Source organism: Anopheles marshallii, chromosome 2 (genome assembly GCF_943734725.1).
Source record: "Anopheles marshallii chromosome 2, idAnoMarsDA_429_01, whole genome shotgun sequence".
NCBI classification, from domain to species: Eukaryota; Metazoa; Arthropoda; class Insecta; order Diptera; family Culicidae; genus Anopheles; species Anopheles marshallii.
In genome coordinates, this window is record NC_071326.1 from 49,753,286 (window position 1) to 49,779,908 (window position 26,623).

The window sequence follows — 26,623 nt, forward strand, 5'->3', positions numbered from 1 at the left end:
ACTGTCCGAATCCTACCTTGGAAATGTTACTTAGCAAAAATAGTATCTCTTTTCGTTCGTTTCTATGTATTGATACAAAAAATAACTTCAACTTTTCATTTCTGGTGCAAACTCAATCCTTATGGTAGCAGAGAGTTGACAAGCCTTCGGTTTGTCCGAAATATTTGCAAATATAATTTAAGCTTTGTTCTTAAATACTATCGGCGCGCTTTTCTCATCCCACCTCCCATTCCTGAGGCAATTTTCCCAACATTTATCATATCATATCATATCACCTGTACCTGTTGAAGAGGAATAATTACAGTGACACCATTGATTTTTGGACCAAGCACATGATATGCTGCCGTTGCTGTTTTTTTTCGACCTGATTTCGTCCTCTTGTGTCAGTTTGGCTTCTTAAGCACATCAGCACACCGCATCTCCGTTAAGTTTATACGATCCACGTATAACAAATAATCAGATCAGTAGGGTCTTTGAATTGTTGTTTGTTGTCGTTGCTTGCCTTTGGCTTTTCTTCTAATGTTTGGACAGATTCAGGGGGACGTCTGTTGGAAGCAAAATAAAAACAGTAGGTTTAATAAAGTATCTCGCATGGAATGAAACATCAATTTGTACAACAAATTTAAATAAACTAATCATTCCGTTTGCAACACTACTTGGCTATAAAGCTATGCAAATAATAAATTATTAGCAGCAAAACTATATACATAACACAAGAAACAAAAATAACTGAAAACACAAACAATCCTCAATAGCCAGAAGAGAATTGTTCAATACAAAATCCAATTCTCAGTTGTTAGTAGTCTCTTGGTCTTACATGATGATCGCAGTCCTTGCTGGCACTCACCATTGCTGGGCTCATCTTTGGCGGTTGCCGACGTTACCCCCGACGCTGCCACAGACGACCGAGAGGAAAGATCAGGGTGATGGTGATAGCCTAGGGCATCTGTTGGCCAATTAGGTCCGCTTGGTGAAGAAAAAGCACTTCCACCATTGATGATGTCCCGTGAGGATGACGAAAGCGCAGTAACACTGTAGTTAAGTGCTGCTGCTGTCGTGCTCGGCGTGGCTAGATTGGAATGTTGTAGTCGGTGCGATTCCGATGGTTCTGTGATCGACGAAGCAGATGCTGTAGGCGGTGGTGACGGTGGATTCCGCTCAATAATACGCCGATCGGCTAGTTGCATTGTTGGCGCAGCCGAAGAAGGTGATGGTAGATGATGGTGCGGTGACTGCACCATGTGGGGAGCATGTGGAGCTACCCCCGGGAGCCCTTGGTAGTGCATCCAAAATGGAGTGCGAAAGCCCATCGTGGCTGCTGTGTACATTTGCTGGTAGTATGAAAGTGAAGCCGCGTGAAACGGTACGGCACTGACGGCGGCTGCGGCAGCAACGGCTACAGCCGTAGCATTCATCGATGGCGAGGATGAAGATGCAGATAACTGAGTTTGGTACAGTGGATAGTAAGGACTCGCAACCGGATGATGCGCAGTTGGCGATGCTATCACCGTATTCGGTCTAATTACTCCCGCGGGCGATGACGGTGTTGCACCGTAGTGGTGGCCTAAAGATGACCCATCAACTGAATCAGACCCTTCGGGTTGCGATTCTTTCTTAACTGACGAGCTGGAAGCGTTCGAATTAGAACGCTCACGGGATGGTGATGAAGAGGAAGGTGAAAGACCACCGGAGAATGGTTGCCTCAGAGCGGCCGTCTTCTTCGGCACCGTTCGTATGGCCGTACCAGTCGTCAACGATGCCATGGCAGACGTTGGGGTAGTAGCGTGACTTGTTGTGACACCACCACCATTTGGGGAAGCGCGGGGCGATGAAGAGGATGTACCGGCAGTACGATTATGTTGATGATGATGCGATCCCGCAGGCGGTGGAGGGGAATGATGTGCTCCTCTTCCAAAATTCAAGGGTGATGCACGGGAATAATGTTGGGGGGATCCGTTACTAGCAGGAGGGGAATGACCTTGACTGCCATTTCCACTTAAATGGTACCCAGCCCTGTAGGAAATCGCAGATCGTGCACCCCCCGATACTCCCCCAGACACAGATCCTGAATAGGGCGGCGTTGTCGCTGAGTCGTTCGTACTAGGGGAAGGGGAAAACCGAGAAGATGATGGCGCGGAGGAATAACTGCTTGGACTGCCACCGTACGGATGTTGACGGTAGCGTGAAAAACCACTGTTGGAAACCGATCCCGGTGTATGATGGAACCCGTGGGGCGGTTGGTGAGCGGAGTGATGAGAATGCTGCTGATGAGTATGATGATGCTCGGGACTAGGACTCAGATCTGGGGACCGGATCGTATTACTGTACGGGTCTACACTACCACTTCCTCCAGAGGTAGCCTCTGGCGATGCTGCAGTACCATTTCCACCTCCATAGCTGGGTGATCGTTTCTTGTTGTTGTAACCATAACGGTTCGATCCCAGTTGTCCCTGATAATGAGCATGATGTACGGCATCCGTCATTACTGGTGACTTGGACCCAATTGTCAGTCCCTGATACTGTTGGTGTGGTGACAGTGGATGTTGCGAATGGTGATAATGATGATGACTAGCTGTTGATGTGACCGATGCCACCGATACGTCCGCTTTGCGTTGCAGCGCATCAGACGAGGAAGAGTTCGCCGAGGAAGAGGATTCGCCACTGCTGGAACTTGTGCTGTGGCCCAAAAGTGAGGTTATGCTATAGCTGCTAAATGGTTTCGACACAGGGGCCGGAGCTGCGGTAGCATTTTTTGATGCAGGAGACAAGCTACTTCCCGCACCGTTCAACGACTGTTTTCCAGGACCTCCAGTTGTACCATTTACAATCGATCCAGAGCCGTTTAGGTGACCGTTTGTTTTACTGCTACTGTTGCTATTGCTGCTACTACCACTGCTGCTACTACCGTTCAACGAGCTTCCCGTACCATTTGTCGTCAGTGTCGACAGGGGCGTTGCAGTTGTTGCCGTCACAATTACGGGCGTTCCTACGGCGGACCCTGACTTCGGGCGAGATCTTTTGGTACTACTCGTACCACTACTTCCAACGTCGTCGAGCGAAACCTTCTCCAATTCGCGAAGAATTCTTTTGCGTGGCGAAACATGCTGCGAAGCGGCAGAACTCGAGAATACAGAACTGCGGAAGCTAGTCCCACTATTGCTTCCGCGTTCCGCTATCGTTCCGAGACGGAATGGACCCACCGCAGATCCTCCCCCAGCTGGGGAAGTCATAGAGTTGGTGACCTTTGTTTGCTGCTGCTCAATCAGAGTTTTGATGATAGCACTTAGCTCTTTCCCGCCTGAACGTTTCCAACGCGATGCACGAAAATGTGTCACATTAGGCGTCAGATGATGACCATTACTTTGATCACAATCATCCTCCATCTGACCCTTTGGAGTCGTTCTCTTCGGGTTTTGCACACCACTTTCATCTTCTTTATTCTCTTGGGTTACCTCAGAAGTATCCATCGGTGTAGTACCATTAGACACCTCGGAGTGACAGTCGAGAACTTCACCATTTTCATCCGTTGACGGTTTGGTTTCCTTCTTCTTACATTCATTGTTGCCATTTTCCACAACTTCTGATTCTACCGCTGCGTTCAATTGAACCTTCGATGTGCGTTCCGGGGGAAGATTTGGCTCGTAAGGACGACGCCGCTTCCGGCGCCACCGTAAACGAGTATCTTGAGATGGTCTACCACGAGCTTTCAACGGCCGAAAATAGTAAAGTGAAAGTTCCTTCGAAATGTTCGGGCGAGGATTCGATTGTTTCCAGCAATGGTCCCGCTGCCAGGGCGAGGACTGGATGGAGCTGTTATCATCGGAAACTAAAAGAAATTAAAATTAAACAAACATTATTAATTTTACATAAACTCGTAGAAATTGGTTTGGACGAACGAACATAAAATGACATTTTCGATTGGCAATATCGTATCGTATGTAGGTTATTCAAAAAAGGAACGATTAAAAATGTCACCGTACATTACATTCGTCAAGTCAATAGTACTTACAGCTGAGAGAAGTAGAACTTTCGTGCTTGTGAAAGTTGGCACTGGTGGAGGAAACAGTTGGTGGCCAGAATGTTTTACGCGGCACAGAAATCCAGCTGGTTTTTTCACCTTCTCGCGCACGGGCCAGTTCCAGGATGAATTTCCCATCTACAAAACAGAAAAAGAAAAAAAAAGTTATTTATTTAAGTAAAACTATATTTCAATAATCCATTAATGTAATTTAATTAGAGATTTTTAAAAATTTCCGCCCAAACAATGCGTAAGAACGCATTCGGGAGCACGATAATCCGCAACATAATTAAGTGACAAGTATTGATACTTCCACTTTGCTTGCTAAACTTGCTTGATGTACGTTGTATGCTAGCAATCTAGCATCTGCATACATAACGCAGATCTCACTAGTACATCCATTAGATAGGTGGCCCTTTTTCGCGTCTCTTGCTACATATGCATATATTACCTAGGAACTCACTATAATGAATTTCAACTATTCCAATCGCGTACGAACGAGCGTACCCGTGCCATATCACACCTGATCTTAACCGTGCTCCATCACGCGATCGTACGGCAGCGAACCGAAACAAGCTAACGAAACGGCACACGTGTGATTAAGGAATGTGTTTTCCCGCACTGCAACAGAGGCTGTCCCTCCTTCATTTATAACGCCGAAAGTAGGAAGGAACACCCCGAAAGCTGTGTCTCTTATTTCGCCGCTTTGTTGTGTATCACCTTTCTCCATTGTTTTTCCGCCATGAAGCGCAAACGGCGCAAACGTGTATTATTGTTGTTTTTTTTTCTCTATTAGGTAGACAGGAAAAGCGTCTTCGCGGGTTTTAACGCCCATATGCAAACGATTTTCTACGATTTCTCTTTGCTATAAGAACGACAGACACTATATGACGCGTTTTTGTCCTGCCTAGCGAAACGGCCATCAACAACGGAACAATACCAAATTGTTGGCGCCCGACAGAAGAAACACATTTATTTCAATCATGCTTCTATAGCATAACTAGAGCTTTTCCCTCGAGAAAGAGCGTACCGCATGAAACAATCCAATACAATCCGCATGGAAAAAATAAAACTTTGCCAACAACCGCTATTACGACATAGGTGTGTTCCTTTTTCTATGGAACAATGTGTAGAATACAGCGCCAGGTGGCTGATTGTTTAGCTAATGGAGAGATATCATTACAGCGGGACAGTGTTATTCCGATGACGGTACAGGATGGTAAGGAAAGGCACCATCCGCTTACGGTTGTGCAGCAATAGCCGTGCAATGTGATAGTTGATCATATTGCATTATGTTCCTCACGGGTATGGAATGCAATAAGAGTCAACCACCAATCTCCCTTTGTCAGTAGTTGTCGCTCGCGGAACGGACCCACTGGAATCAGCACCAAGAAAATTTGATTTTTGACTTGTAAACGCAAACTGCAAACTATCGGGAAAAGTTATTCTATTGCATAATAACAGCTTTTAACATCCCATACCTTTAGCCTTTCAAATAAATACTATCCAGATTGCAATAAAACTTCTTTTGCTGCTCAGTGCCAAAATCGAGACATTGACGATAGTGATAATATGCCCTGATATGGAATGCTCAGAAGCCGCTTAACTCCAGGCCATCAAAGAACCAATCGTTAATTTCTGGGCGGTCCGGTGGCATGATGGTAGCGGCGCCGGTCTTCACACGAATGGACCAAAATCCCATCCGGACCAATCGCCCGTACGCAGAACTTGACTATCCACCTACGGGTAAATAAAGCCACAAAAAAACCAGAAATGGCAGGCCTAGACCTCATGAAGTTATTGTTGCCGATAAAGAAGAAGAAGTTGTTTATTGGTCAACGGTTGCACATCATACAATCGTTGACAAACACTGTAAAATTCAGGATTGACAAAAAAACATTAAAGTACACGGAGTACATGGAAGCTCCCCGAATGACGAACCCCTGAAGAGCTCATGGAGTTACTAATGTCAAGCAAATTGTTACTTCAGCAGAAGAAAAACCAAATCCTCAATCAATGACAGGCATTCTGAAGATGCTTATAGCATGGGCTTCATCATATGCTGGCAAACATCATCCTGGCGCAGTGGTGCTATAGATCTATAAGAGAGAATTGTGTCAAAGAAACATGTAGTGCCTTGCGTAATGCATCTTTTGAGACGAGTCATTCATATGACTCCTTAATGAGGAGTACAATCCAAATCAGGATTCGATCAAGGCCTGGAAGGCTTGGCAGGCTTTGAAGGCTAATGAGGAATTGTAGTACTGCCCGTTTTTGGCAACTGTAGACCGAATGGGAAGAGGGACATTACGAACAAGCAAATCTTGGCTGATTCATGAATCTCAGAGGATCTTAATCACATCACATTAACCCGATAATAGTTAAATGCTATTTCTCACTTTCGATCAATGGTAAAACAACGACAAATATGAACAAATGAACATTGAATTATATTGAATACTGTGAATGAGCATTGTTTCGGCATGGAAAAGAATCTCTCGCATAATGAGTTAAATATTGGAAAGAATTAAACTTAATATAAGAGTATAGAGTTGGATAACCCACGTTTAAAACCGATCTATGAGCAAAACAATGTCCCGTTGCCGCAACAGATGCAAACAACTTTCCTGATAACTTTCCAACGCATTGTGGAAAAGACACTGTGGCGATGATAGCAGTTCGGATTCATTTAAATCCATTCCAGTCGATTAAGGTACATGGTTGCCATCTCGGTCGCTAATGCGTTTTATTGTGCCCAAAACGTAAAATTAGAGAAATCACGTGGAAACACACAAACACACATACACAAACGGCGAAACAGAGTCCGTGGGAGATATTCTTCCGGTAGGTTTACTTGAAGCGCTTGAACGCCGTCCAACCTTCGCCCCCGGGGTTTTGTACGCCAGAACCATGTTCCGTTCCGTTGATCAACCCGTAGGAGTAGTAGTAAAAAGGCACTTGTGCCCCATCGTTTGAGACACCCGCGATCAAGATACACGCTGCTCTTCGCGTCCGTGTGCCGAGGATGATCAAATCATATAATAATCATCGCCGTCGTCATCATCATCTGCCCACGCCTAAAAATGGGAACCGAGAAACCATGGGGTCCCCCTCCCCCAGTGTTCTGGGTCGAACAATTCGGAGCACCGTTTGATTGGGTTAATGCAGTCAACGAATTTCTCCCGGTTAATGGGAAACGTTACGGATCGCCATTACGCGCGGGGGAGGTTAACTGACGCTTGTGGAGGCTCATTCAGCCTTTCAGCTTTACGACGAATAATGTGATCATTTAACGGATTCCTCTCCGCTACTGTGACATGCATAACCACACTGGTGTTTTCCAGCCGATTGAATCAAACTGTGACAGATCAGACTTATGTAGAATAGCATCATTTTATTTCGTTTTGTATTTGAAATGAGCAAAAATGTTAATCAATTGTTAAACAAATTGCAACTTTTCAACACATCTTGCAGCTGTAGTTCTATTAAAGTGACTTTTGCAATTAAGAGTTTTGCAAACGAAACCGATTTATTTGACTTAACTTTATACTTCTACCTGACGTGAAGTAGTCTTCCTGCTCTGTTCCATAAAAATATCATAACTATTGTTGTGCTGTACATAGTACCGATCAGATTAGAATCGGGTGAGATCAGTTTTAGGTAAATCCATCAGTTGAATGAAAGTTCATTAGGGTTTATTAAGCATTTATTTCCAAATCTCGAAGAAATGCACGATGTAAAGTTATGTCCATGGATTTTTTTACATATCAATTCTTCAACAGCTCAACAAATTTATACCGCATCCTCGTTAAAATGACTCTTTGTCTGTTGAATGACAGTAAAAATCCAAACAATTGGCATTACAACATACAGCGCAATTATGAAAGATGTTAGTGTGATTGCACTTACAAAGATTGCAAAGCATCAAAGTAGGAGTAATACTTTATTTGATTCCTTTTGCTGTTTGCCAACTGTGAAATAACGCGATCCCCCCGCGATACGCAAAAAACGGCAGGATTCCCGTGGCGTTTGATTGTATTTGCTTGTTCGTTCGTACGCCGTAAAAGTACGCAACAGGATAAACCTTAAACTGCACTGCACAACACCACAGCTGAAACGAGCATCTGCTTGCCCAGACCGTCATCATCATTATCATCGAAACCTCATCTCAGCGACAACCGATCGAGCATCTCGCGGCATCAGCAACTGCAACGGAATGGTGGTGGTGGTGGTGCGCTGTTATGCCCGGGCGGTACAGTAGCCAAAGGCGTGAAAGAGATACTGAAGAAGAAAGCACCGTATGCGCTGATGCGACGGAACAAGATAAAACATACACCCAGAGCATTCGGCTAAAAGCCGCACGGCCTACACGAACCGATCGGTTTTTTCCTCCCCCCTTTGCGTCTTTCTCCCCACGCGCAGGAGAAGTATAAGGTGCCAAGATGGCTTTCGAGCGTGCGTCTACTGCTGTGTTGGGCATAATGGGACGATTCCGCTTTCTTTCTCCTCTTCTCGTTCTCACACGCTCGCACACGCTCAGCCCATCGTCCGTTTTCGTCTTTCCAGCGCAAACACACATTGAACGGTGGCTCGTGCCTAAGCGCCTTTAGCTGCGCGCACGTGCTCTTTTGCGGTTGCCAGAAGAGCAGCAACGCCGCGCGTTTGGCGCAGAGCGAGCGGAAAAGGGCGATCGAGCTGCCAGGCGCATATTATACATTCACAAACTGGCACGGGTGCGACTTTACTACAATCCCCTGAGTACACACATACGCACACCAGCGTGCGACGCCGTTACCATAGCAGCCTTCGCCCGGCCGTCTCTTCTCCCGAGCACTCTCCTCCTGCTGTAGTGAATGGGATTTTCAGTGCGGTGCAGTAGCATTAGATTTAATCCAGCTGTTCACCAACAAGCAACAACAGAGTGATATGCACCAATGTTTGCTTTTTCTTTATTTTTCACCATTCGGTGTCAAGTTGATTTGATGTCATTTTAAATTTAAAAAAATTGCCTACTTCGACATGAGCTGAAACACAGGCATTAGCAGAATAAATGCCATATAATCTATTTGTTTTAAAAACTAGAGTTAATAATTGTGCGTGCATATTCAAAACTATGCATTTTTAAATTGGCAATTGGTATTTCTTTTTTTGTAGAGTCCTTCATATGTATCCTAAGCGAGGAGTCATTTAAATCTCGAAGAGCCTCTAAAAATTGTCATAAATTTCCCATAGATTTGTGAAATTTCAAGGATTTATTTCAAGGTCTTCGCAGTCGGATCGAATACTACCTAAAGATGGGCTATTTCGTCTGCATGAAACTTCTTAACTCAGAAGCATAAACAAGCCATAAATAGTAACAGGATAGGATAGGATAATTAGGATCGCAGAGCAAGATTTTCAGTGATCCAGATTCAAATTCACTCAACACTACAAAGTTTGGTAAATATTTTGAAATAAATTTCATGTCAGTTCATCACATTATAATCATCATTAAAGGGCCGAAACTCACTTCACTGGCACTGCCTAAAGGCCTGCAAAAGTCTAGCAAAAGTGCCCAATTTCTGCTCACTTTCATTAATTATAGAAATCTATGGCTTTCCTATGTATACAACTGTTTGTGATTAGCTAACTTCTAGCCAGCCAATTGCAACTATATGATAGGAACTATTACATACTTTGCAGGATTTCTTCCTACTTTTAAGTCAAATACTCATAGTACGAACGAAAGATCACACTTGTCCAACCATGAGTGTTTCAGACAGAAGCAGAAGAGTGACAAATAAACCTAACAGATCAAGCCTTATACGGATGAAGAAGGGGTGGGGATTGCCGGAGGGTAGTGGATCCCGACGGTGAAATGATGAACAAGACAATAAAGCAAGCACGCGTCCCTTGTAAAACGGGAGGTAGTCGGGTAATGAAAACATCAACAATAAGTTTACTTTCCCCTTGCCGCCTCCAACACATCCACAAGCGGGGGCATGGCACATGGCCACCAAAACCCTTCATACAATTTCATCTCTTTCGCCCACCAGAGAAAATCTGTTCCGCTTTCTCTCTATTACGAACCAAAGTAGTACCGCACAAATGGTACTTGCATGCGTGTTCCCTTCCCCAGACACGCACCACGAAAAGCTGCACATAGTGCGCCCTTACCGGTCTAGTGCCTTTTACGTACTTCCACCCCTTATTCTTCGGCTTCTGCATCCATTGGGCGCAACCCCTTTGCATAAAGCGGCATAACTCGCCTGAGCGTGTCGCACAAACACACACACGCACACATACGCACATATTTAAATAAACAGACGCACACACAAACACACACACTTCATTCTCATTTTATGTGTCGCGGGGTCTTCCGCCCGGTCGTTTCCTTCGGCAAACCAAGGTAACCTCCACAAAACCCCAAACACCATACGCGCGCGCGTGTCACAATCATTACGACACACACCCACACACCGCTTCCTCACCATCTCGCCCCCTTGCTTTCCCGCCCACTGTAATCCAATCCCCTCCAACACTACAGATGCTTCCATCCCATTCTTTCAACTTATTACTGCGATTTGTTTCCTCTTTTGCTCCTTTACTTTCCCTCGGGCAGTCAACATGTTCGACCACGACCTGCCCTTTCAGCCGTTAACGTTGATAAAGTGTGATGATTTTGGTCAGAATCGCGATCAAAGTTTAGCTAAAGATGGAATATGGTGAGTAAATAGCAAATTAATAAGACCTTTCGTAGACACAGCGCAAACGTTCGCATAAACCTTACCTAACCTGATTAAAATGATAACTCATGCGAAATTAGTTGGAACTGCAGAAAAGCTGAAAAATTATCTGAACATGAAAGTCTGCTTAGCGTACGCAACTCAATTCTACTGCACAATACCGACTTTTAACGAATGCTTGTTTGGTCCTTTTCCTGCTCTATCATGCCCGCGGTCGGTGCATGCTCTTGCGTCTCGCTTTCGCCCCAATTTCCCAACAAATTTCCCACCAGCTACGCCTATTCCGCACCCTCCATATAATTACTTCCTTCGTATGCATTTCGCACGTACACACACACACGCATATTCTAAAATATCCATCAAACATCAGCGCGCGCCTGCTCTAGACAAGGTGTAGGGAAGTGTTCCCTTCCTCACCGGACGGAGCGGAAAACAAAACAAAAAAATAGCAGAACCAAAACCTCCTATGCGCCACCCGTTCCTCCTTTCGTCCCTTCGCTTATTTTCACATACCCCCACCAACATAAAGCGAAGCCCTTTTTCAGAACGTTTTCCCCGGCATTTCCGGTACCGGGCCGTCTGTTTCTGGCCGTACATTGTATGTGTCCTTTTCACGCACCCCTTCTTTTGCACGCACGCGATCTCTTGCCCACTCGCACTGGTATGTGTGAACATTGCTTCGATCTAGTACGTTCTTTTTCAGCGAGGGGATATTTTCAATGTATCCTTCTCGTGTGCACTCTTTTCTCGTTCGCGGTACGATATGCGCTTACTCTGCCAACGGTTGCGCTATCTCTTTCATGCTTTCCGCTATGGCACACGACAAAAACAAGGGATACGCGACAGATGGCGAGAATTTTTTTTTTCTTCGTTTTTGCTTCTTCCACCATGTCAAAATCTATTTTGTTTTTTTTTGCGTGTCCCTCGTATGCTTGTGCCCATAACCAATGCCAAGCCCATCATTGTGGCAATTATTCCCCATATCCAGGTGTTTTTAGCTTAAACAACCATGGCACAGGTTTAAATCTTACCATTGAAAATTACATCTGAAAATGGTAATTCAACCAATTTGTAATCCAACTAACTCAAGAAAATTATTCACGCTTCCTATTTACTCCAGTTACAAAAGAGCGTCGATTATCCGGGAGTCATTTCTCCGGGTGTCCATGCAGCTCGGAAATGACAGTTCCAAGGTAAATTTGACATATTCCCTGCAACATCGTTGACGGAAGAAATGAAAGACCCAATTTTATCAGATGAACAGAGCTCAAAGTCTAAAAAAGTAGCTACAGTTTCTTACACACAATACAATACGACAACAATAAAACACATAGGAAAAATAAATTATACACTAAAAAAGCCCTACCCTTGAATAAAAGAAAAAAATATCATGAACAGGAGGTGTGCCTTTTATCAGTGTTATTCGCTTATCCGGGAAGAGTCTAGTCCCGATAAGTACGGATAATCGGCGCTCCATTAATCTCACGTATAAATCTCACAATACATTGCAATATAGAGCTGCTGATCGCATTAGCAAGCAGTATGTGATCAATACAATGCTCTTAAAAAAAAAACAAAAATATTAAAAACATTGTTCACTGTAGTTTACTGAATAAGTAGTACCTCTCTTCTACTGTGCACGAAGCGTAAAACATCTGTTGGGTCCGTCCTCCTATATACTGCTGCTCATGATCGCAAAAGATGATAATCCGCCGTGCCTCGCGCTTCTTCTATCCAACAAAACTCGTAGGAATTACATAATTTACGTTTTCTATCGATCTCGGATTCAACTTCAACCAACTCACAAACAATATTCTTGGACGTTCCTGGAGGCACAAACGCGACAAGCATTCAATTTCTATCTCAAAACGTGTATCGAATGTCTTAAGAATTATTCACTTTGGTGTCCATGAATTGTCTTCATGAAGCTGATTAGAACATGAGTAGATACTTCGGATATCTTACGTTTCATCATACCTACTGTTTAGATTGGAACGACGCATGGAAAAACAAAATGAACTTATTTTTTGAAATGTTGATAAAAAGAGAAACCAATGAAGCCGTTTATAAGCCTTCTAGCAAAGTGCATCGATCAAATATTGGACAACCTTGACCGGGTTGGCAGAATCTTCACAAACGTTTCCCAAAACATAAAACCTTAGCAATTGGTTCAGATTTTTCGAGATCCTGGCAATTTTCGTTTTGACTTCAAAATTATTGGATTACCGAAATTATTAAGTTTGAAGTCATCCGCAAAAAAATTGTCACCAGCATCTTCTATCTCTCCTTCCGGAAGATCGTCTGCTACTCCATGGGACTGAAGTCGACTGACACTTCACAAAACAAAATCCATCTTATCCACAGAATCTCTTTTCACTATTTGATAAGCTGCTCAAGATCTGCATCTGTAGATGCTGCTGCGCTTTACAGTAAAGCGGCTAGAACAAGACTACCGATTGGCCTTTCGCCAGGTAGATGCCAGATTGAGATATAACCAGCAGCATCATCATGCTCTGAAGTAACACCTGTAGCTGGAACACGGCTTTGAAAACAGTTTCCTGACGACTGTCGGATACTTTCGGACATTGGCCGGAATCACACCCTAAAATGATCCCTTGTGTCATTCTTTATGTCAAAATGCTGTGTCCTTTACGAATCTGTACAGAATGATACAGCCCGGTAACTGGATTATTTGTCAGATACAGACTAAAAGCTTAAGCTTTCTAACTTAGAGTATGATCTGCCCCATTATCGGACACTTGTTTTTTTTTTTGTGCTCTGGGTTGACTAGTATTATAACGCAGAATAAAACGGTAATACAAGCTCGACAAACAACCAACAACAATTTGCGGGAGTATTGTGAAACAAGTGCATACTGCCTTACCGAAAAGGGGTTGAGGAACAAATTCTTCAAAACGAAAAAATGAGCTGAACGTTTTGCAAGAAAATAGAGAAACATAACAAATGGAACGCATAGTGAAGTATAGCCGTGGCACAACTAAAGAAATAGTTCACCATTTCATCCAGTGGGATGCTGCCGTGAAGTTCATTGTGAAGAATGAAATCTAATTATTTATTTAGAGCATGATCTTCTCTCTCTCTCTCTCTCTCCCTCTCTCTCTCGAAATGTGCCTAGATGACGATACGGTGGATACTGAGGAGATGATGAAAGCTAAAGATTAGCAGGTTAAATGAGATGTAAAAAAATAATGCAGGTATAATCAACATACCTTAAAACGCGCATTTATTGTCTACATACCAAAAGCTTTGTCAGCGCTAACAAAACTACTGGTCATCTTCTGCTTTGCTTAAAATAATTCTAAAATAAAAATAAATGCAACAGACAACGGAGTCCAATTTTCTTACGAATAACTCACATGTTCCAGCTCACAAATACAACATTCGAAGAGGAGCATAAAAAGGGGAAGCGAGCGAGCAAAAAAAAAGGTAACACAACACGCAATCATCGCAAGACGAAAGGGTCGGACAATTTTCTCCAAGTTGGCGCGCGCACACGCCACCGAACAAAAAATGTGTTCTACGAACCGTAACATTTTGCGCTCGTGCCCCAATCATGGATGATTTTTGTTGTGTCTTCTGTTTCTACTGTTGCTGCTGCTGATGTTGATGGTGCGGTGCTGTTGATTGTGTTGCTGGTTGCTACCTCTTACCCTCTTCCCAATCCTGTCCCCGTTTCTGCCCCGTGCCTGCTGTTCCCTTGACTAACACACACCGCCTCTCTTTTTAACCAAGATTTGCTTGCAGCGCAAGTTCAGCAGGGGCAGCTATACTTTAGTTTGCTCCAAGCCAATTTTCAAGGAGCCCAACCAAAGCTCACTGCAGCTAACTTTTTTTCTCCCCTATTTCGTTCAGCCACCTCATTCCGCATTGGAGCGTTTTCCACGCAACAACCATGACGGCTGTTGTTGTGGGTTACACCTTGCTGCTTTGTGCTCCAATCCCTTCATCTCCAGCTATCCCATGGCATACTTCGTTTCATAGCACTTCTTTCGCTTCGCTTTTATTACTTTAGCACACCTGTTGGACCCAAGGTGCCTCGAAGAGATGGCCGAACACACTCGCAAAGGTTTGTCTGCTTTTCCTATTGGAACTTTAATGTAGCAACTACTCGAAACAACAAAACTTGTCTAGGCTCTTCACGAAGAGTAGCTTTGTTTATTACAAATTAAAGGCTATTAAAGGCTTTCAAATAAATTAATAACTAAATAGCAGTACACGAAGAGATATATTAAACTCCAGACAAAAGCAAATTACTAGCGTTGTAAAAGCAGTACACGTAGCAGTACATAGTATAATAGCAGTACACGAAGAGATATATTAAACTCCAGACAAAAGCAAATTACTAGCGTTGTGCTAAGGGAATATTTTGAAGACAAGGGTTTGAAATTTAAAACAAAGTTATTTTACAGGGTTTACGATACAGGGTTATCGACACCTTTGCACAACACATATCAACGCCATCTTTTGTACTATTCAATAACTTGCCGAACAAGTCAATTATATGCCCGAACAAGACAACATCTCGCTGAACTTGACAATATAACGCCCGAAAACCCTGCATAGCAAAACAACAATTAAGAGCAACATGAACGATTGTATACTTAAAGGGACAAACCATATCATACGCTTAAAGTTTCAGACAATAGGAAATGTGGATGATTTCATGATGTGGATGATTCACACAACACCAAAATGTAATCAATTGTTTAATCTCATCCATCATACAACACCGCTTAGCTGATAGATTGGCAGATTTTTGTCACGTTTACTTGCATTTGCAGTGCCTTAGTTATCCGCTGGTTAGTAAAATCAACCCCGAACCCAAGTGTTTTGTTTTGTTTCATTTGTTTTCCTCCTCGGTCATAGGCGGGTTCGCAGGAGGTGGAAAGAAACCCGTGCCCCGCTCCCAAGCCCCAACGCACATCGTCAGATGCTGCGCTGCTAGTGGCACCATAACCCAAGATGTCATTGATTCGAACGAACGCTACACACCACACTTGGAGCCTACGAAAGGCAGGCGCGCGAAGCGGAAGAAAAACACGTATGGACTAAATGGAATAAACGAGAGAAACTTCAACAGCCCACGGGATGGAAAGGGAGAAAAGTAGTAGCCAAGCGATCATCGTCGACCTCGGTCCTTCTACTTTCACCTCCCCTTGCCCCTCTTGCCTGGATCCCTTGCCCACCTTTCAGGCTCGCGATCTTTGGCTTTGGCACGAGCCACAACGGCCGAATACAAGAGTGTTTGCTCGCGGGAGCACTGGATCCGGGTGTGCGAGTCTTCTGTGTCATGCAGCGCGTGCCACACATTTGCTTTCTCGTTCGCTCTGAGGCTTTTACTCTTATTCATCATTTCAAATCCACAGAGGTAAAAAAAAGCAACCACAAGTAGAGTGGACGGGCAAATAAATTAAGAAAAAAATACACACACATACACACACGTCTCCATGACGCCGCCTGAACTCCACTGTTGTGCCACAGGCGCAGCTCGATCACTGCGCCAACTTTACCATGAAAGAAAGAGCTAACGAACGAACGAACGAAGGATGTGGAGAAATGTTGGGATAATAAAGTGTGGCGTTGGGATGAGGGAAGGGGGGGGGGGGGGGGGGGGGACAGTGGAATGTAGCACGAGCCCAATTTCATTCCTCCTCGCTCCCTTGCTGCTATTCCTATTTTCAGCTAGCTCCCCTTGCGCATTTCTAATCTTTCCCTCATTTCCCTTCTCTTCCACCAATTCGAACAATCTTCATCTCAATCTTGCGCCTGTCATCAGTTGAATATCCATCTTAAACTCTTGCTCTCTGTTGCTCGTTGTGCTCTCGCACTCTCTCTCTCTGTTTTATAGAAACATTTCTTCCCCAAAAGCATAACCTCCCGCGAAACCAAGCAACCGATGTTGTTTTTTTCCCTGTTAAGCAAAGCCTACTTTAGATGGCTGCCCATATTTCTTTTCCTTCGAGTACGCTAACCTTTCCCTTCCCTTTCCCTCCCTCTCTTATTCCGTTCTCTTTCAGAAACCAACTTTTTTCTTTCCTTTTATCTTTTGCGATCCTCATGAAACAAGGCTCCACCAAAGTATCGCGCGCGCGTTTATCTCGTCCTCTCTCGATGAAGGTAATGTGGTAAGGGGATTACACCACCAATGGGGTGTTACCGGGTTGCGCAGGAATGGGAGTAGTTATGCTCAACTAAAGTACTACCAGCGGGTTATTGTGTGGTGCACACATTTTTGTTTTGTTTTGTGGAACCACTTGCTTGCCTAGGTTGGTTTACTGCAGTGCTGTTTGTTGTCGTCGTCGTCGTTGTACCTTCACTATCTGTGCCTTTCTTCCATTCAATAACGCTCGAAGGGGATGCGGCGTTTGCAGCTAATGTTTGCGGGGTTTTTCCTTCATTTTTCACCGTTTTCTTTTCATACTTTTTCACCACCCAAATGCTTTCGGAGCGTACGTTTACTGGGGAGGGGCAGTAGCATGAGGAGGTGCAAAAGGTGCAACAAACAAAACCAAAGCAGATTGTGGACATTAGTGATTGGATGCGCACGCGTGCGCGATTCGCGCTTGTGGCTACGTTTTGCGCTACCACCTTTCTTCACTTTGGTTTGCTTCCCGTTGAACTACGGCTGAGAAAAGCTTTTCTTTACACAATCAATCGAACCAAGCGACCACATGGATGCCTTTTGCAAGATTAACTTCAACCGACAGCCCTTTCCTACACACCCTGCTCTAAACTAAAAGCGGAAGTGACAGGGAAAAACAAAACTGGGGAATTGCTTTGTATTACTACTATTTGCTCATGTTTCTTTTTAACGTTCATAATTTACTCACTTAAAATGCTACTCTATGCAGCAATTATATGTTTAGACTATTAATGCAAAAAATTTGAACTGTAATTCCAGTTCCCGAGATTTACGATACAGATTCTGATACAGGGGTTGAGGATATTTTAAGTAAAATTTTAAGCTTAAATATAACTCTATCTATAGGGCAGATCATACCATTAGTTAGAAAGCTTAACCTTTTAGCCTGTATCTGTCAAATAATCCAGGTACAGGGCTATCATTATGTACATATTCGTAAAGAACACAGCATTTTGACATAAAGAATGACACAAGTGTAAAACTTGTAATATTATGACAGTAGATTTGAGAAAAATCGATTAAAGATTAGCAATTTAACTTTTAATTCAATTCATTTGAAACAGTGTAAAAGTCTGATTACTAAAATAATCCTTTTTCAGTTGTTTTCGTTAAAAAGTATTGTTTACATTTTTCGTACGAGGGAAACATGGCCCAAACTAGTTCAGACCAGCTAGTAAAATTCTTTGTTTCGACATTTGTCGAGCCTGGGTTAGCTGCTTTCATTAGAAAAACAAGCTAATCATTTTTCCCAGGATAAACTAGGATTGTCATTTGTATGGCGAGCTGAAAGGCGGATAAGCCTGGAAACGTCAAAACGCATACAAAAAAACTGACTTAGAGAATCATTGTCATGGACCAGAATCATGGTCTATCTTAGACGGTATATATCAAACAATTGAGCAAATACCAAGCGGTAAACCAGGTATGACCATTTTGATAGATTTCTTAGGTACTGTTCGATATTTTGATTTTGAGCTGCTAATACGTTTAACGATGTAGTCGTTTAAAACAATCAAATGAAATTCGACTTTTATTTCCTGATGTATATTAAAATATTGTTTATATTTCCTAATAGTGGAAACACTTATCTAACTTAAGTTAAACCAGCAAGAAAAATAATTTGACATACTTAACTTCCATCACATAATTTGACCAGCTATCAATTATAGACACAAAAGTTCCTGTGACTTGCGCATGATAGAGTTATACAATACATCAATAGCAATAACAAACCATAACAATAATGTAAATAGGATCTGTAACTAAAGTTAACAGCACCTATCTAACAAAAAAAGATGGTGCAACATCTGCTGACATCTCGATTTAAAATAAAATGTATGAAAAGTTCTTAAGGAAAGTACACGTTTCTTGCACTTGCTATATTTAACATGTCAATCATAATAAGATCATCAGTTTGTACAATGACCCTGATACAACCAAATAATTGATTGAATGATCGGTTTCAGTATACCGAAAGAAATAAAAACCAATAATCGATCGATCGACGCGTATAAATGCATCAAAATAATCGACACAAGCACTATAACAAAACCCACAATTTTTTTTTCTTCAAAACCATCAAAACTGTGTACTCACGTGATATAAAACCGAATATTGTATGTAAGCAACTTTATTTCACCGTCTTCGTGTGCGTTTATCGCTTCCTTATCCACAATTCACCGAGCTACCACCTTCACTAAAATGGCACCATAAAACTAGCTGCACAAAACACGAGGCGAGGCGCACCAATTGGCGCTAATTATGTTGTTAAATTAAATTATCATAATGGCGCTGGCTAAACATTCCTCAATGCCGATTGTCAAAACAATGATTGCAAAAGTGACACGTCTCGACGATTAGACGCACTTTCGCGCCGATGCCTCACGACGACGTTTAACAGCATAATTAGCCATGGAGCCGAGGATCGGCGGGTTTGCTGGGTTTCCTTCAACTGCGCATCGAAAGCTTTCCTTTCCGGAGCCATGCACCATACTTTCACCTTTTGACACTCGTGAGTCAGATTGGAAAAAGTATCCACTGACGAAAGGCCAAAACAACCAAACAAACATTGGGCACGATATTTACAACCATCTTCGACTTTAAATGCAGGCAACACTAGTGGATAGAATTGACCATTTTTGAAAGAGACTGTCCTGAAATTCATACAGAAGCAATTGATTCAATAAACCGACTTCAATTATTATTTAATTCCGAATCTCATAACTGTGCACTCGAACACGGCTGGACTCAACCGTTAAAAAAAAAACGTTCGTTTCGAACAAAGACCACACCGTGCCCTACCGGAAAACTTCAATTCTATTGTTTTCCGCAAATCACACATTACTAGAGATATTGTGTGCTTTATGTTCTATTTTTCGGTAACAGGCCGGTTGCCCTTACTCCCTTGTCTTAGGAAGTTTTCCATGAAGTTGCCTCTTCCTAACTCACAAACACATTTCACTTACGGAATATCAGAAATCTCGAAAATTAAAAGCACCTTTTTTTTTGGGGGGAGAGGGAGCATTTTGTGCTAGTGTGGAGCAAAAAAAAATCAAACCCTGTATCTTCGGGCAGCTAGGGGCTTGCGCATAAAAAATAGGTAACAGAGGGAGAAAAATTCGTATGCTTGACCGCGGCAGCACGTTTTAATTCTCTCACGCATACTAATATTCTCCCATGGTATATTGTTCTTGCCCGTGAGGCAGGAAGCCTCTTGCGTCTAACTTATGTGCCCATTGTTTGACGCGCCCTCGTTGCTCCTCCGATGTAGCTCTGCACATCACTTCCGTTACGCTTCGCAACTTCCAACAACGGTTCCAACCCAGGACAAGGGCGGGAGGGAACTACATGACGATGGCCACCAGCCATAAACGGGGTAAACGGTTTTGGGACTGCGTGGATATTCAAGCCAGTGTATTGGCGGGAATACAAAAAAAAATCCACGAATTCGTTCAATATGTTAAGCTACAGCTTAATATTTTTTGTTTGTGAAAGATTTTACCTTGTACAGTACATACAGAATGTTTAAAATTGTTGTTCACCAACCCTGAAGTTAAGAAGTTTCATCATATTTAGTGTTGTGCTTAATGAATCTTTTGCGAAGAGTCATTCATATGAATCTTTAACGAGGAGTCATTCAAATCATGAGTCGACTCTCAAAAGGTTCATGAATCTCTTGAGAACATTTGTTTTTATTCGATTTATTTTTTATTGTTTGTGCTTTTGAAATAGTTATTTTTGTTTTTAGATAAAATAAATAGTACAACTTTTATCGAATAGAACAATTTGAACAAATGTAATTTTGAAGTTGGGTTTGAGAATATTAGTTCTGGGTAATTGAGTTCAAATTGATTTGATTAGCTCATATGATTAGGGTATATGATAATATTTTGCTTTTAAAATATTTGTAGTTTCCTAAACTATGAATGTATTCTTTAAGTTTAACGATATCGTTAACTACCGCAGACGAAGGCAACGTAAAGGGACATTTACAAATTATAAACTAAAACAGTTCGAATGGTAACAAAATGGTAACCGTATGACCCAACAGTTCATTCTTATTTCATCTGTATAAAAAAATCCTATTTCGGAAGCAAAAAGTATTAAAAAAATCTTAAATTGATATTTCTGGTGAGGTTCCTGAGACTATGTTTCTATCTTTCTTTATGTCTATATTTGTGAATTCCTGAATCATGAAGATTCATTAATCTGTAGAATAGAGATTTAGATTCATTCCTTCAATTCAAACATTCATGAATCTGAATCTGATTTACCTAACACTAATCACAATCATCATACATCAATATCGGTATCAATTTGAAAACTGATCGAAAAAATTTGCATTTAAATTGCGCGAATGAATGGAAACTTTATTTTCGTTTACCACATTTCCGCACAGAAAATATGACATTAGAATACTCGTAAGATAAAAGGCTCGTTAACATTCTGGCATAAAGTTTCTTGTTCAAAGCGATTCATTAGCTGCGGATTTGATCCTATTGCATCTCATTTTTGTTTTTGCTTCGACAAACTAAACTCGACTACGCGCCGAGAGACAAACGATGGCGGAGCAAATTAATTCCGGAGCGGTGTAAATTACGAGCCAGGCAAACAAAATAAGTGCACATTGGCCCGGTCCACCTACGCAGACTCACTAAGTGATCCAAATGGCTAAGGCGACGATCCGGAGTTGAGACGTCGAACACCGTCTGCGATGAAAAAGAGACCGGTGCATTGAAGTGGATTGTAACGTTGAAGTAAATTCCCTAGCTGCCCATGAAAACGATGACGAAAGTAATGTTACATTTATCACGTCACGAAAATGAATTTTTACACGAATTATGGTGAAAGCAATTCATCTTTAACCCTTTTATGCAGTGCTCACAGATTCCTGGGTTGATCTATTCTTCACACTTATCAATCCACAAGCCTAATGGAACACATATCCCATTTAACCACGATTTCACACGAGCGCGCTCCATCTTCCATGTAGATAGAATATTGTGAGCAATGTAGCCTCGTCGTCGGCAACATCATCCTCATTGTTGCTTGAAGCTAACGATAGTCGTGTTGGCACAAACCTGCGAAGATAGTGATGTCAAATGCAAGTACGCCAATTTAAACGCGCACCATGAATTTACCCAAGTTGTGCGTTTCGTGTTTATTACGACGACAACCGATTGGACTCTCGGACTGCCCTGACGTAAAATGGTGGAATTTGCGAGCGAGAGCGAGAGGAATATGCAACAAAAAATGTAAACAATAATCCAATTTCGAAAACAAAACAAAGTTCACATCTCCCGATGCAAAAAAAAAGCAAATAACATACGAATTTTTCGAATCCTTGCGCCTTCCTTGTCCATTGAAGCTCCAACGCTTCGTTGATAAGGGTACGTGCGTGCTAACGGGAATGGTATGTGTGTGGCAACTGTGACCACGACATCGTACCAAACGTCGTCGGCCAGGGTGCTTATCACTTTCGAACCAGCCTCCAGCGAAAACGACTAGATTCGCGGTCCTGAGGGTTGAACGATCCCCGTGTGTGGTACCGTACAATTACGTTCACCTTATCAAGAGGTGGCCGGAGGTGTGGTCGTCCGTAATCGTGACGCACAAGCGTTGAATGGCAATTGACTATAGAGATAGTGTCAAATTAAAACCAAACATAGAGGATGGAAAGTCCACTGATAGCTGGCAACAAACGTGAAACCTTTTGCAAATCTACCATCAGCACACAAAAGTCGCACATGATTATGAGCGAACAAAAATATAATGAAAAATATCTTTAATTCACGAACTTTTTATTGCGATGTTGAATGTATAACTTTACAATGAACTCCACAATTAACCATTGTGGCATAGTTTGTACATGCGTATTAAAAACAAGTTAATGGAATACAATAGCCCTGTATCGCTAATACGACTTGTTACACCTGTTAAACGTTATTGCCATTAGGCGGATCAGTTCAAATTTGACCCTAGATAAGTGGTGACTAATTTCGATTGGCACAGAAATCCCCACGCAGAAGGAATTATCAAGGCTTTAAATGACGTGCCACTTTTACTACCGGTCCACAAATATCCGAACATCAAATGAAACCACCGTTCGAGCCTCGAAGGTTGCGCACACCAAATCGAGAAGGAGGTGGAAACCGGAGCATAACTCATTGGGAAACGAAGGACGAAAGCGCTAGTGATCCATCGTGATAACAAGAAAGCTATTTATAGACGACCGACGAACTCACAAATCAAACTGCGATAAGCGGAGACTATAATGCAGAAGCCTCGATGCGATAACTGTGGCTCGATCGCCAATCGATGAGTTTACAGTTTTTTGCCCCATCTCCTCTAAAGTGACGCCTTTCAGAGGACGTCGCGCAATCTGATGGATCACACCTGTTATCAATCGTCCGTACTTTGGCATTATACTGCCTGTCGTATAATGATTTTGTCAAATTTGCAAAAGATTAACACGTTTTTTTTCTTTGGACGGGCCAAATTTTACAGAATTATGGTCCCGTTCATAGAATAGCATTCCATTAGAAGCAATACCCAGTCGCAATTGCATAATGCATTTTTATCCGAAGTTATTATTGTAAGTACAGCAAAAGGAACAAGTGTTTTCTGTTCTTATACATGTTATTCAGACTCGTTTGGAAAATAATTATATACACTATTAGACAGAACCCTACAAATGAGAGCAACGTTCATCGAAGGACTTGTTATTTGTATAAATTTACCGTAAGATATTTTCATTTACTGTATGGCATTGAATTGCTTCGCAGTAAGTGTCTGATCATACATCTCGAAACTTAACTGAAATCATCGTATATCGTGGAACTCATCGCGTACAACTCGTAGAATTCTTCATAGCGGGTGCAGCTGCGGGGTCATCCACCCAAAAATAAGAGGTCATAAATTCTTCTGGGCTTCTGCCAAAATCCATGTCTAAGCAATTGAACTATATTACTTCTGAATTTAGAGTAATTTCTGAGTTTCCTCAACATTACCGATTGCCAGACAGCACCCTATTTCTATATGTCTATCGAGGACAAAACCACTGAAAGTTTTCTATCCTCCATTATCTGCTATAAGAGTTGAGAAGAGTCTGCTATAGTTTGGTCATTTTCAGTCCTACAAATTTGGTAAGCTTGACCTGGATTCCAAAAGAAAGACTCTCTTCCTCGTCTTAACCTTCAATACTATGTTCGGAGATAACATGTCTTCTGGTAATTCTGGAGAAATACCGGTAAAAAAAAACAATGTAAATAACTTCTGTAGAATACGTCAGACAAGAAACGACTAATAAGATTTATGATGTACAAGGAAAATTGTCTAGGTTCTTGAGTTTACATCATATTGTGGTGATGGTAAAGATTTCTAAGCTCAACACTTTACCGATTGAATACCAAAGGCATACGGAGTAAATACTAATTCTATCATTAATTCTTTATATCCGTGCTTTACCTCTGTTGGCGTAACGATCTCCCAAATCATGTTATGGCTTACTAGACTTATTTTTACAACGTAGACGGATAGTCAGCCAATTTGTCAAATAAATTTTGATATCCAGCCTGACAATTTTTGAAGCATTTTTCAACTTCTAGGCTGTTCTAGAACTGACAGATTTCAATTCAACTTCTTTAACATCGCAAACATTGATATCGAGAAAACGATACAACGTTTATCGAATACTATCGACCGACAGATAAATTCATTAAATTAATTAATTATTAAATTTAAAATTGTAGTATAAAAATCAGCGGATTCAATCATTTGTAATGTCTCAGCTAACGTCTTAAACTTACCTTTAAAAAACTGTAATCTGCCGCCAGATGCCGTACCCGCCCCGATGCTGGCCGCTGTACCGGTGGGAAAACTGCTAGTGCCATTTAACATGGTCCGTCCTGTTCCGGCAAATTTGGTGGATGACTTCGCCGTAGCATTGCCACCGTTCACCACGCTGTTCCGTTCATTTGAAGCTGCTGCTGCTGCAATTGACTTAAGAGCTCGTTCTTTCGGATGCACTACGCTGGAAAAGTTGGTCGCGGGTGCCAGTGTGTCAGTCGATGGTTCCAACTTCACCGGTGGTTTCGACGGTCCATCTGATGACGCTGGCGAGAGGGAAGCCGCATTGGAAGAGCTTGCCGTCGAAAGGGGTGAACTGTCGGGTGATGTGCTCCGTTTCACTGTGGGAGGAGGCGACCGGACTTCACCATCTTTGCCATGCCGTGCTGTATCGTCCTCGCCTACAGGTGCTTTCGACGACGACGAACTGGGTTCAGGCGCTGGCTTTATACTGTCGTGCCTTTCTGCTTCAGCACGCGGTGATGCGATTGATGGGCGTGCCGATGTAGGTGATGTGGGTGGCTTTGTACCGTCCTTCGCCACGGTCGCGGTTGGTCGATGGGGAGTCTTCTCATCAGGGCAGCTAAAATTGGCCACCTGCTCCGACATGTCGGCATTGCATTTTGTCAGTATTTGGCTGAGAATTTCTTTGTGCTGCTGCTGTTCAAGTTCAATCGATTCGCGACTACCCGGATGGTGGACGGTCACGTAGCTGCTGGCGGTGGGCTGTATGTCCTGTGATGCCGGCGCTGGGTTGATAACGTACATGGCGTCAATTGCGGCACAAAAACGCGCACGCGGTTTGATCGACCGGAAGGACACGATTGCTCGGTCACTTTGCGGTCCCTTCTACAGTGCTGTATCGGTACGTGGGTGATTGTACATACGGCGAATACACCGCAAGTTCGATGGTATGCGGAATGATTTGCTACTAGTATCGTTAAATTTCGTCTTCATTTCTGCCCAACTAAACTAGTCTCAGATTTCTCTCTCTCTCTCTTTGCCGTACTTGCTTTAATTTGCTTACTTCACAAGCATGCGTTTTCCTGTCCCTGCTCAGAGTAGCGTAATCAGAGAGGAATATATGTCACATTTGACACAAGGCATTATGTCTTTGTTTATGCATGTCGATTTTATAACTTTTGGTTTCTGTCGCCAGTTTTTCGTTAGGCCATATCTCACAACGGTTTTAGGCACTCATGTTGGGATTTGTTTTGCATGAACCCTGCTTATTTCATACACAAATCGAGCTTATTTGCGTACTTCGTTACAACTCTGGACGAAAGCACACTTCAATACAGATTGGTTCAATCGGATGCACGGTCGTGTGCTTGATTCAGATTCGTTGTCACCCTTTTCTATTGTGCGGTGTGTTGCCAGGAAACTTTGGAATGTATTTGTTCTGTTTGTCTGTCTGTGTGTCTTCTACCACACTATACATGCAACACGCAAACGCAACACCTTATCCTCGTGATTTGTTGTACTGGTGTTGATGATCCGATGGCCATGAACATTGCGAAACGGTTGCAATTAATATGCACCCCCAGTAAAACCGGCAGCGTGGGGGAGATACGGGATACATCGAATATGTGGAAGGATGCAGATCCAACCTCCAGATGAGCATTCGCCCTCGGGTTGTGCAACTTCTATGTCAGGGATGCTGCTGCTGCTGCTGCCGGTCTACAAAGCCAACAACAAATTGAGTAGAAAGGTTTTCAAGCCGTAGGCGATATTCCCTGCAGAAGAAAAAGGACCAGAGAACACAGAAAAATCAATATGTATGTTTTGGCGATGTGTCGATGAGAAAGAAACACTGTCACGCATGCTAATTTTATCACAAATTTTACTGCAGTTTAAAAAGGAAAGTAT

At 42.6% G+C, this 26,623-nt stretch overlaps 1 protein-coding gene across 1 annotated transcript; it reads right to left on the reverse strand.

Moving 5' to 3' along the window:
* Positions 1 to 516: 516 nt before the first annotated feature.
* LOC128719686 (protein hairless-like) lies at positions 517 to 25,522 on the reverse strand. The gene is made up of 4 exons (XM_053813313.1): positions 24,715 to 25,522; positions 4,010 to 4,156; positions 818 to 3,826; positions 517 to 545 (listed from the first exon to the last, which is right to left on the reverse strand). Exons 1-4 carry the CDS (start codon positions 25,520 to 25,522, stop codon positions 517 to 519), a joined length of 3,993 nt encoding a protein of 1,330 aa, XP_053669288.1.
* Positions 25,523 to 26,623: the final 1,101 nt, after the last annotated feature.